At 44.0% G+C, this 13332-nt stretch overlaps 1 protein-coding gene across 1 annotated transcript; it reads right to left on the bottom strand.

The window, feature by feature from the left end:
• Positions 1 to 3140: 3140 nt before the first annotated feature.
• LOC115121738 (cyclin-T2-like) lies at positions 3141 to 12854 on the bottom strand. The gene is made up of 10 exons (XM_029650871.2): positions 12642 to 12854; positions 11937 to 12018; positions 11721 to 11849; positions 11340 to 11400; positions 9390 to 9452; positions 8689 to 8734; positions 6435 to 6598; positions 6188 to 6258; positions 4881 to 6033; positions 3141 to 4774 (listed from the first exon to the last, which is right to left on the bottom strand). Exons 1-10 carry the CDS (start codon positions 12797 to 12799, stop codon positions 4707 to 4709), a joined length of 1995 nt encoding a protein of 664 aa, XP_029506731.1. The 5' UTR covers positions 12800 to 12854; the 3' UTR covers positions 3141 to 4706.
• Positions 12855 to 13332: the final 478 nt, after the last annotated feature.

Here is a 13332-nt window from a genome sequence, read left to right as displayed (position 1 = left end):
GCATAAGGTATAGAAGTTAACAGTACATGACCAAAGGTATGTGGACACCTGCTCATCGAACATCTCATTCCAAAATCATGGGCATTAATATGGAGTTGGTCCCCCTTTGCTGCTATAACAGCCTCCACTCTTATGTGGAAGGCTTTCCACTAGATGTTGGAACATTGCTACAGGGACTTGCTTCCATTCAGCCACAAGCGCATTAGTGAGGTCGGGCGATTAGGCTCCCTGTCGCCGTTCCAATTCATCCCAATGGTGTTCGATGGGGCTGAGGTCAGGGCTCTGTGCAGGCCAGTCAAGTTCTCCTCCACTGATCAACAAACCATTTCTGTATGGACCTCGCTTTGTGCACGGGGGCATTGTCATGCTGAAACAGGAAAGGCACAAAGTTGGAAGCACAGAAACATCTAGAATGTCATTGTATGCTGTAATATTAAGATTTTCCTACACTGGAACGAAGGGGCCTAGCCCGAACCATTAAAAACAGCCCCAGACCATTATTCCTCCTACACCAAACTTTAAGTTGGCACTATGCATTGGGGCAGGTAGCGTTCTCCTGGCATCCGCCAAACCCAGATTTGTCCGTGGGACTGCCAGATGAAGTGTGATTCATCACTCCAGAGAACGTGTTTTCACTGCCCCAGAATCCAATGGCGGCGAGCTTAACACCACTCCAGCCAACGCTTGGTCTTGCGCATGGTGACCTTAGGCTTGTGTGCAGCTGCTCGGCCATGGAAACCCATTTCATGAAGCTCACGACGAAGTTATTCTGCTGATGTTGCTTCCAGAGGCAGAGTCACAACCGAAGAGACCATTTTTACACACGCGCTACAGCACTCAGCGGTCCCGTTCTGTGAGATTGTGTTCTACCACTTCGCAGCTGAGTCATCATTGTTCCTTTCCACTTCACAATAACAGCACTTACAGTTGACCAGGGCAGCTCTAGCGTAACCGATGTGAAATGGCTAGCTAGTTAGCGGGGTGCGCGCCAGTAGCGTTTCAATTGGTGACGTCACTTGCTGAGACCTTGAAGTAGTTGTTCCCCTTGCCCTGCAAGGGCCGCGGCTTTTGTGGCGCGATGGGTAATGATGCTTCGAGAGTAACTGTTGTCGATGTGTGCAGAGGGTCCCTGGTTCGAGTCCAGGTAGGGGCGAGGAGAGGGACGGAAGCTAAACTGTTACACTAGCAAGACAGAAATTCGACAAACTGGGTGTCAGTGTTCTCCTTGCATTGTTCTAAATCTGTGTGAGGCCCAATGCCTGACGGGGTCAACAGAGGACACCAAGGACTTTGTCTGTCTGACCAGATGAGTTGATTTATGGTTCTGTACTTACAAGCAAAATGTTAAATACAATCATTTTAAAGGAATAGTTCAACCAAATAACTGTTTCCTTACCTTGAATGTAGTCTCTGGGTAAACAGAGATTGAAATCTACACTGACTAAAGACTAAAGTAAAACAAACCAAGTGTGGATACAAATTTCTATAACTTAACGTCAACCTCTAGCGTAACCGATGTAAGTCAAACAAAGGTAAATGTGACATCTGACCCAGTCAGTAAATCATAATAACTTGCAGCCAGGTTGAATAACATTCGGTCCTCTTTGCAGTGACCAGAAACAGCGGCCATCTGCTGAACACCTATTGGGCCACCCTTTCTTTCCCACGGATGTCATATTTGTTTAGAACCTACACAACGCTGTTGGGCCCTATTTCCTGAGTTCATCAAGAAGTGAAAACCTGTAACACCTATAAAGAATGTATATACACACACACCACCTTTCAGAAGTTGTTTAGGGCCCCTTTCAAATGTCCTGTTTGTCCATTAAAATATCAAATTGATCAGAAATAACGTGTAGATATTTAATGTATATTACTATTGTAGCTGGAAATGGCAGATTTTTTTATGGAATATCTATCTACATAGGTGTAGAGGCCCATTATCAGCAACCATCACTCCTGTGTTCCAATGGCCACGGTGTGTTAGCCTTTTCGCTAATTGATCATTAGAAAACCATTCAGCAATTATGTTAGCACATATGAAAACTTGCTGAATAAAGAAGTAAAACTGGCCTTCTTTAGACTAGTGGAGCATCAGCATTTGTGGGTTTCGATCCCAGGCTCAAAATGGCCAGAAACAAAGTCCTTTCTTCTGAAACTCGTCAGTCTATTCTTGTTCTGAGAAATGAAGGTTATTCCATGCGAGAAATTGCAAAGAAACTGAAGATCTCGTACAACGCTGTGTACTACTCCCTTCACAGAACAGCACAAACTGGCCCTAACCAGAATAGAAAGAGTGCGAGGCCCCGGTGCACAATTGAGCAAGAGGACAAGTACATTAGTGTCTAGTTTGAGAAACACATGCCTCACTAGTCCTCAACTGGCAGCTTCATTAAATAGTACCCACAAAACACCAGTCTCAACATCAACAGTGAAGAGGCGACTCAGGGATGCTGGCCTTCTAGGCATCCCGGAGGCGCACTTGTTCTCTTGCTCAGTTGTGCACCGGGGCCTCCCACTCTTTCTATCCTGGTTTAAGCCAGTTTGCGCTGTTCCTTGAAGGGGGCAGTACACAGTGTTGTACGAGATCTTCCATTTATTGCATGGAATAACCTTCATTTCTCAGGACAAGAATAGACGGACGTGTTTCAGAAGAAAGGTCTTTGTTTCTGGCCATTTTGAGCCTGTAATCGAAACCACAAATGCAGATACTCAACTAGTCTAAAGAAAGACAGTTTTAAGCTGTGGTAACATAATTGCAAAAGGCTTTAAAAATTATAAACTTGGATTAGCTTACAATGTGCAATTGGAACACAGGAGGTGGTTTCTTATAATGGGACTATGTAGATATTCCATTTAAAAAATCTGCCATTTCCAGCATTAAATGTCTACACTGAGTTTATGATCAATTTGATGTTAATACAAAACCAAAGACATTAAGTGACCCCCAACTTTTGAACGGCAGTGTAAATCTGTCAAATTCGCATAATATACCGTATTTAAATTCCTTTTCAAATGTATTGCTTGACACCTTTATCACCCTTGGAACAAGATCGTGCAGAGGATACAAATAGGGCATTTGTATAACATTTTGCTTCCATTCTCTTCATATAACACACCAATCAATCATACAACATAGGTCAAGTTAAGGTAGTGTCAACCTTAGGATTTATTTGTAGAACTTAAATAAAATAATAAAACTAGTTGTCAAGATTTGCACTTGCCTTCTTGTTATCAAAACCACCGTCTGTGCCCAAGAGTATAAGTACTGATGGAACATAGCATCTTGGCCTCAATACCAACTGTCTGCACACTGAAATAAGAACTAACCGGTCAAAGAACAGTTCTTCGTTTGCGTCCACAATTGAGAACGATATCTGCCATATCCAGTAGGAAACTGACCCGTTGAGAAGCAGACGGCACACGAGCCGCCGTACTGTATCAGCAACACTGACGGACCGTTAAGCCCAATAACCAGGCGACTTTTCTGCCACGTCACTGAACATTAACAATCCTACATTATTTACCATTACTGATTTACAGCTTTGCATCTACCGGCTACAGGGTCAAGCCAAGCAACCATTTTATGTAAATGCACTTCACAGCAAAGGTTAGGCATGTAAACTATAGCACTAGTATTACTGTCCTCAGTCCTTAGTTTGTTTTTGTTGCGAGGCACAGCCTTTGGCATCCAGCTTTAGATCATCTTGGAGGTCCCCCAAAAAAATAGTTGTACAAATTGCATGGCCTCTGACAACATGCCAGGTGGTTGGTACTGTTTGTAGGGTCTGCACTGGAGGAAATCCAGACCCTACAAAGGGATGGAAAGGTCGAAGGTCGAGTGCACTCTACCGGCAGCCATGCGTAGTACAGGCTCTAAGCACAACAGTGGAACGCTGCAGTCAGAATCACCAATGACAGGACTCCTACATCAAGTTACAATAGTCTTTCTCCATCATATATAATATATATATACACATCTTATACTTACAAGCAGCTCCAAACCTGAGTATTTATGGTATAGCTTTTTAAACATACAAAAATGTATGTACATTTATCTCCACTTTCTGTAAACAGCAGTCTGCATTCTGCTTTATCCCTTTGATGATAGAAACATGCGGATCATCGATACAGTATTGAGTATTAAAAAAACTTGTTCAAAAAAATAAAATAAAAATCCAGCTTCCATTGGCGGCCATGTTTGGCGTGCCCGGCCTTCCTTCTCTACTACCGACTGACAAGCCCTCCAGTCACAAGAGGACCGCTTGCCTTGTTTTCTCACTGGATTAGTTGTGGAAATTTAATTATTTAAAAGAAAATAAATTGCATCTTTCATGCCTTTTCAGTACATATACATATATATATACATACATATATGTACACACACCTTTTTTCAACATTTAAACTAGGATGACCCCTTAACTCACGTCCACATTTCAAGACCCATCCAGAGAATATGGACTAAGGACTAAGCAGCAGTTACAGATACAGAAACAGGCAGGACTATACCAGCACTGCCAAGAGATCAGATGATCGGGAAGCATAATAATTATATTTTTGTCCTACACTTTGCTTTATATTTTTTTGCTTTACCTTCCATTGCCTTGCTATAAAGGGTTCATGAGTTTATTCCTTGGGCACTTAACAGGAAATGGGAGCATGTCAAAAGTGTCTGTTTGGTGCTGGCAGTACCCCAGCCGGCGACCTCAGGGCCGCGGCTCTCCACTGGCTTCTTGTCCAGTTTCACTAGGGTGCTGAGATGTCCGTAGCCCACCTGGTATGTGACAGGGGGAGGAGGGGGAAGGGAAGGTTAAAACCAGAGCTGTGAGACGACACACACTGTGACTGCAGCTGAACAGAGGAACAATGAGAGGAACTACCTGCGCCGCCCTTGGAGCTTTTGCTCGTTTTGGAGGAGTGGTGGTTGTGGCCGGCAACGTTGGGGTGTGCCCTCTTGCGGGAGGAACTGGAAACAGAAGCAAGGGCCGGGCCCGCCAACCCCTCAACGCTCCCTAGCCCCAGGGGGCTCCGGAGGAGGGCCGGCCCGACACCTGCTGGCCCCTCAAGGCCCCCCCGGCCATTGCCGCTGTGCTGTGCTGCGTGGAGCTGAGAGTGTCCGTGCTGCTTGTGGTGGCGGTGGGCAGACTGGTCCCGATGCTTCTCCTTGCTCACCAGCGGGCTGGAATGTTTGCTTTTGGGCCCACCCTCATCAGAAGAGCTGTGGCGCTCAGAGGACACCTTGATTTTCATCTTCAGCTCCTCTTTGCTGGCCACGCCCCCCTGAGAAGGAACTGGGAGGCGGAGTTTGAGTGAGCCCCCCTTGTCCCGTTTGTCAGAGGGGAGCCTGTCTTGGCCTAAAACGGCCAGCTTCATTTTAAGAGGAGATGAAGTGGTGCCGCTGCTGCTGCTCCCTGGGTTAGAGTGGGGCTGCATGTGTTTCCTGTGGTCTGACTGGACAGAGGGTATATAGGCATCCCTGCCCTCAGGCTCCATAGCCTGCTGCTCTGTCTGTTTGCGTTTCTGCTGCACCGCCAGCTCGGCAGCGTGCTTCTCTCTGTACTTGTCCAGGGACATTTTCTGGGCAGGCGGGGGCTGCTGTTGCTGCTTCCCCCCCCCCGCTACAGCCTTGTGTTCATGTTTAATAGGGTTGAACTCCACGGTCTTATCTGGTCTGTGTGGGTTCAGAGAGCCGTGCTGCAGAGACAGTGAAGCCCCCTGCTGGAGGCCTAGCGTATCTGTTTTGAGGGAATAGCCTCCTCCCTCAGAGCGACCCCCCATGTCCTGGGGCCAGTCGCTGGGGGCGGTGAAGGTGTAGGAGCTGCCCTGCATGGAGGCGATGGAGTCCAGGGAGAGGGGTCCACTGGCGTGACCCGGCAGTGGGACAGGGAACGAGGAGGCGGCTTTGGAGAAGGCTGAGTTGGAGACCCCAGGGATGCTGTCTCCCAGGGAATGTTCGTGGACCAGGGAGGGTCCTGGGTAGGGGTCGTTCGCCTGAGATCCATCTCCCTTGGGCTTCTTGGCAGCTTGTGTGGCCTGGCATGGGGGAGAAGAGAGAATGATGACGAGGTAGTGAAGAGCATGAAACTACACTGAAATAAAAATCAGCAGACACCAAGGACAATCTACAAATCAGAGTCAGTGAGAGGTATTAATGATGATGATTCAACGGAGAATAACTTCTGCTTACCCTCCAGTTCCGTATCCTCTTCAACCTGCTCGGCGTCTTCTCCAGAATCTGAAGGAAGTCGTGTGTCAGTTCTGAAGGACAGGACACTTGGTTTTAACACCTAATATAAAACGGCAATAACATACACCCACACATTTCTCATTGACGAAAACAAAACAATTCTCCCAAACTAAAACATTGTAACTAAGCATTCTGCATGTCTTTCCAACTACAAGCGTGAACTAATGAACTATAATCTAAGAGTCACCATCGAGAAGCTCCAGCGTGACAGAGTTGTCCACGTACTCCCACCAGTGTTTCCCGTCAGTGGAGACGGGGATCTCCCAGTTGGACCATTTACAGGCCAGGTGGATGCAGACGCAGGCAATGACTGTGGGCTTGTGCTGCAGGCAGAACGTGGTGAGGTGGAGGCTGCGCAAGGAGAGGCCGGAGCGCAACGACAGGTCACATGGAGAAGAGGGAAGAGAAGAGGGGGGCAAACATGATAAGTCACAGGCGCTTTAGGCCGAGGTAAACCATAGTACACACAGTATTGAGAACAGAAGAAGCATTGCAAAATAAATGTTATCGTTGACACAGTTGCACACTTAACAAAATAACAATTACTGCCATGCAGAATAGATCAGGAGTCAGTTTCACGTTGTGGCTACCATCCTAGTGGTTACCAAAAGGAGCTGCAGATATAGCAATAACTTCAAATTCAAATAAAGACTAGTAGGTTTTTTGGTGGGAATGTGACCCAATTTCACCATTCATTAAAGAAATCCACCGCCAATAAATAACACTGGGTCAACATTTTATGGTCCCGTAGAAAATCAGCTTGCAGTAAATTCAAAAGAGCCACTCATTTACACTAACTGGTTGTGGTGAGAAACACACGGAAATGTCTTCTAGTCAACTGTAATCCAAGTTGACTCAAGTTCTTTACAACTCAAGTTATGAAGAAATAGATTACGCTACAATATTGAACCTTGAACGATAAAAAAAAGGGCCAGAGAGCTAGTCTTCCATTTGAAATACCATGGTAAAAGCTGGATGGTAACTGTGTGCCACAATAAGTTAAATGCCTGGACATAATGCATATTAAAAGTAGAATCTATCTCCCGTATCACTGCACTGCCTGAGACTAGTCCGCACAATCCTGAAAAACATCGAAGAAGTATTCACCACGGTGACTGTAACCCTAATAGAATCCAAACCATAGAACACTAAAACATATATTCCCATTCAAGTCAATTATATTTCTAAAGACTTGGGTACCATTTCCACTTTTTCCCCTCACTGTTTAGTCTACAGGGTACGGTCAAGTAACCATGGCGAAATCTATTTTTATGACCCAAACAAGGCCTTTCTGTGGCTGGTCACAGAGTTCAGGCATTAAGCAATTCATCCTCTAATTACCATGATGTCTACGGCACAGCGTCAAGCTCTTTAATTCTGTTTACTGTTCACCATAAGCCTGTCCAGTTCTAATGGGTCAAATGCAGCCTGCCTTCTTTAGAACAGGCACTTTTTGGAACACAATGTTGTCTTTAGCTCGATCATATTTGTATTTTTTTTTTTTTTTAAACAAAAAAATACTTTTCATACGATTGCTGGATTGCGTTAGCAGCAGCTTAATTATGACCAGGCCTAACTAAAAGCATTTATCAAGATCTGTGTCCAGACATTGTAGTTAGTTTTGAGGGTTTTTTTTTTTGGCTATGGGAAACTAAAAAGCGATATTAAATCCCAACCCAACATGACATCATGGCAAAACGAACCCTTCAGGTCAGGACCTTGTTCTGCCATAATGTGCAGAATATAAACGGTATGGTTGTTTGTAAGTAAACATTTAAAAAACAAGACCAATACTTATGATGGACAGATATTTTGCAATACAATGAAATGGTGTATTAAAACATGCATTCTTCTCTTCTCTTCAAATTCATGACATTTAAGTAGCTCCGAAAATGGGTTAACATCAAATTGTAATTAGCGCTTCCATTTCTGTTTTTTGTCTCTCATATGTGTATATATATGTGTATGTATATACATACATCTCTCGCTCTCATTACATGAAGCATTTGCCTAACTGACTGAAAACGTTAACTGCGATTTATTTTTAAACAAATAAAAAAGGTTTGCAGTACTTACCAGGACGACGTCTAGTTATGTTTACATCTGTGTAAACTTTAGCTGCTATTCAGGCTACCAAAGTCTCTTTTTTTAGACATATGCGCTTTTGCAACCGAGCAACCGTGAGGTTCAAGCCCACGACTACACTTCACATTGGGCATTCAACCCCACTGTGCCAACTCTGGTCCCTTGTACAATACACCGCACTGCGACCAGGGCCGGTACCGCCAACCACCCCACCCCGTGGAGGGGGCTAGCGTCCCAGAAGCCATCGGCGCATAGAGGGCCGTTGGACACAGAAAGGGTACCCTGCTTACAGGAAGCTATAGTGTGCAGTAGTCACAGTGCAACAAAAAGGCAGGGGGGGGTGTCAGGATAACAACCTGTTGGTAGCCATGAAATAGGAAGTCTGTGCCAGATCCTTGCTTGCTGTAAGTGAAAGAGACAAGAGGGTTAAGGTTTTTGCCGACCAGTGTGCTCTGTTAGTAATTATAAGTTGACAAATGTTAGCTTTAAAGGTAGACTCATCGATATGATGCAGATGCTAGGGGTGTGAATGTTTAAACGTTAACGAAATGAGGATCCTTAAGCCGACAAAAAAAATCCCTAACCTTTTTCCGCAACAACAAATTTGTTGAAGCATGAGGCTCAACTTCGCCACTGTTTTGGTCCCGTGGCTACCACGTTCTAACAACGTGAAGGCAACCCGTGAGCATACGCAGATACTGTGTGACGCTGTGAGAGCCAAGTCTTGCATCTCACTCATCTCAATATCTGCAGTGCTGCTCATTTCGTTGTGTCTACATTTAATGTACTGTACGTCATGTTTAGTGAAAATGCAAAGGTCAACAACAATTTGTTACACAATCATGTCAGCATTTATCCTTCCACACGACAAGAGGGTCATGGCTAGAAGCGATCCAGCTTTTACCTAACATGCTACGTTCATTTTCCTAACCTGCTGCTTAAGTTCTCATAAGCTGCTACGAAAAGTCAAATCTGATATTAATTTGACAAAACCTGGATCCCTTCTAGTAATGACCTGACCTAGAGGGCATGAAAGACCAAAGAAGGAAGCCTCTACCTCTCACTAGCTGGGAACATTTCACCACATCAGTGTGTGGATGTTCAATAGTTATTTCAAATCCTGGAACAAAATACATGACAGGTGAGTTTCAACAGTAACAGTTTGTCAACGATGCATCAAAGTAATGTTCCATCAATGGTTCTTCCCCTCTATTCTTCAACACAAGAGCACAGTCAGGATTACATGTGGATTATGAAAGGCAGTTCCTCTTTCTTTACATCTGATTAAGGGCGAGTATATTGACGTTGTATAACAAAAAATGGCCGCAGATGGTGGCAACATAATTGGAGTATTCCGTAGTTGTGGAGACCACAAATTGGAACATGGATGGAACTGCTGTTTCCAACATCTGAGATTCATCAAAAGAGACCATTTTGACCTGCAGTAATAGAATATTGGCATTGAGGATTGTTTGACATTACCGTGACATACAGTGCATTCGGAAAGTATTCGCGCCCCTTGACTTTTCCCACATTTTGTTACGTTAAAGCCTTTTTCTAAAATGTATTAAATAAAAACAGTCATTATAGAGTATTGTGTGTAGACTAAGCAAAACAAGTTTAAGATTATTTTAATATAGCAAATGTATTACTAATAAAAAAAACAGACATACCTATATTACATAAGTTGAGACTCTTTCCTATGAAACTCTAAATTGAGCTCAGGTGCGTCATGTTTCCATTGATCATCCTTGAGATGTTTCCACAACTTGATTGGAGTCCCCCTGTGGTAAATTCAATTGATTGGACATTATTTGGAAAGGCACACCCCTGTCTATATAAGGTCCCACAGTTGACAGTGGATGTCAAGAGCAAATACCAAGCCATAAGGTTGAAGGAATTGTGCATAGAGGTCCCGAGACAGGATTGTGTCGAGGCACAGATCTGGGGAAGGGCACCAAAACATTTCTGCAGCATTGAAGGTCCAAGAACACAGTGGCCTCCATCATTCTGAAATGGAAGAAGTTTGGAACAACCAAGACTCTTCCTCGAACTGGCCGCCTAGCCAAATAGAAGCAATCGGGAGAGAAAGGCATTGGTGAGGTGACCAAGAACCCGATACTGTGATAGATAGAGCCCCAGAGTTCCTCTGTGGAGATGGGAAAACCTTACAGAAGGACAACCATCTCTGCAGCACTCCACCAATCAGGCCTTTACGGTAGTGGCCAGACGGAAGCCACTCAGTAAAGGGCACATGTGAGCCCACATGGAGTTTGCCAAAAGGCACCTAAAGACTCAGACCATGAGAAACAAGGTTCTCTGGTCTGATGAAACCAAGATTGAACTCATTGGCCTGAATGCCAAGCATCATGTCTGGAGGAAACCTGGCACCATCCCTAAGCATGATGATGGCAGCATTATGCTGTGGGGATGTTTTTCAGCAGTAGGGATTGGGAGACAAGTCAGGATTGAAGGGAAGATGAACGGTGCAAAGCACAGAGATCCTTTATGAAAACCTGCTCCAGAGCGCTCAGGACCTCACCAGCGTGAAGGTTCACCTTCCAACAGGACAACAACCTTAAGCACACAGCCAAGACAACACAGGAGTGGCTTCGGGACAAGTTTCTGAATGTCTTTGGTGCTTCAACAAAGTACTGAGTAAAGGGTCTGAAAACTTATGCAAAAGTTTTTTGTTGTATGTATATATATATATTTTACATTTGATAAAATGTCTAGAAAAATATGTTTTTGCTTTGTCATTATTGTGTGTAGATTGAGGGAAAAAAGCTATTTAAATCCAAATCAAATGTTGTAAAGTAACGAAATGTGGAAAAAGTCAAGGGGTCTGATACTTTCCGAATGCACTGTACCTAATTTAAATAACTGAAAAATGGAACACGAGGCAATTCATCAATGCCTGACAGCAATGGTCCAACAGAATATTCAAACATAACACTTTGTATACTAGATCAAGTTGTCGCTATACTCTCACTCAGTCATTACTTACCTAAAGTCTGCAGCACTATGGTTTCAAGTATCACCAGCTCTTGAGCTTGCTGGAGGTATGCCTGAAGTTCAATAGACAATCATTACATGAAATGTGTAATGTGTCTATCGATACCCCTATTCCAAAGTAACAGTATGGGTTATTTCTTAGTGCCAGTTGTTTTAAATGTAGTCTTGCTACTTGGAATAATATCACCAAGAACATGCCGAGACAGGACAGACATCCGTCTGACAAAGACTGCAAATTGCTTCTGTCATACTACTATCAGACTCAGCTTACATCGGGTGACAAACCTCAAACTACACAAAAGCAGGTGTTGATGCTATTAACAAAAACAGGGAGAATAGCAAAACCTACAATACCCATAGTACCCAGACTTACATTACTCTTCGTATCAAGCGGGGCCTCTTGAGGGTTTAGACAAGCATGTGAAACCTTAATGACATGCTCCAGTTTCCGAGGTTGCTCTTCAACTTTTGCAGCTAGGAATAATGTGGTTGGAGAAATGATCTGTAGCAAAAGATAATTAATTGCAATATATTATGTAAACAGGTTGCATATTTAAGGAAAATACAGTCAGGCTGACTAAATACTTACATTTCTGTGGAATTTGGTGAAAGAGTGGTACATATAAAATCTATGCATGTAAACAATTGCTGTATTTATAGTAAGTTGTGAGCTGGAGAAAACGGGTTAAGGAATTCAAGTATGTTCAAATGTAATTTCAGTAAATACATGATTTGTTGTTGGGTAGATAACACAACAGGGTAACCGTGCAAAAGAAAATGACAAGCCCAGCAATAATGCAGGTTCTTGCATTGCCATTGTTTGGGCCGTGGAACTAGCTAGCGCTAACTAGACAGAAAAACGCAATGCTGGTTTGCTAACGTTGGCAAAGGCATGCTGGGCAGCCGTCAATTGGCTATGTCGATATTCATAATAAAACGAAAAAACACATCAACGTTAGCTAGTTAACAGCAGGGAAGATTAGTAAACTAAATGTTAGCTAGCTAACTTACTGCCAGGCTAACAGCGTGCTAGTTGGCGCCAGATAGATGGCCTTCATGTTGTTGACGGATTATGTTTGCTAACTAGTCAATTTGGCTGTACCATTACTACACAACGCCGAATACATTAAAGCGACCACTGGCACATTTGTAATGTCCTGATATTACAAACTATGGCTACTAACTGTGTCCCCAGCTCCCACACACGACACAGCACCCTTGGAAACGGGCCTACGAAGCACCATGTCTATACTCCTTCCTTCGACATGTCTGATGATGGTTTATAAAAGGATACACGTTGAGTCTCTGGCCCATATCTTGAATGAGGTTTGCCGCCTGCTGTCGGTAAGAAAGCTCTCTATCCGGCTCAACTCCCGTACGGCGGGACGGCGTGGCTTCAAGCTGTTCCCGGGTGAAAAACCATTTCGACGAGGATCCCCGGCACGCCGCCATAGCTCTCCAGCATTCGCACAGGACACCGATAACCGGATGGACGCAAGTACGCTGAAACCATGATCGTCACGTCCCGGAAACCACAATATTGTTTTTTTTCTTCCTCGATATTTTTTTTTAGGCACGGCCAAACCAACTAGTCAGGCTTTATCGCCACCATTCGCCCTGGATTGTGAACTTCACAGAATGCACAGACATCGCTACGCTATTTCCTGGTTGCTAGCTAAAATTATAATAAGCTGTGTTCGAATACCCATACTGTATACTCCATACGTAATGAGTATATACTACATACTATTTGTTCATTTTAGTATAATGTAAACAAACGGTATCGTTCCAGTTGAGAGTACTAGCGCATCGCCTGTCTACCGGAAGCGGATAACGTTGCTATGCAACCTATTGCTAGCTGGTTAGCATAACAAATTACTAGCTAAACATTTTACGATTTCGGGTATGTTTGTAAATTCAATCTGGGGTGCCAGAGTGTGCTCTGGGCATTCATAAATCCAGAGTGTTTACAGGGTTGATCTGAT

The sequence above is a fragment of the Oncorhynchus nerka genome, linkage group LG1 (genome assembly GCF_034236695.1).
Source record: "Oncorhynchus nerka isolate Pitt River linkage group LG1, Oner_Uvic_2.0, whole genome shotgun sequence".
Lineage (NCBI taxonomy): Eukaryota > Metazoa > Chordata > Actinopteri > Salmoniformes > Salmonidae > Oncorhynchus > Oncorhynchus nerka.
The sequence above is the reverse complement of the archived record's forward strand: the minus strand, read 5'-3'. Positions and strand labels throughout refer to the sequence as shown.

Coding starts and splice junctions, on each gene's coding strand:
- LOC115121738 (XM_029650871.2), bottom strand. CDS start 12,799: ATGGCGGCGTGCCGGGGATCCTCGTCGAAATGGTTTTTCACCCGGGAA. Junction 12,019..12,641: donor ATGGGCCAGAGACTCAACGT/GTATCCTTTTAT, acceptor CGTTTTCTCCAG/CTCACAACTTACTATAAATA. Junction 11,401..11,720: donor CGCTTGATACGAAGAGTAAT/GTAAGTCTGGGT, acceptor ATTGAACTTCAG/GCATACCTCCAGCAAGCTCA.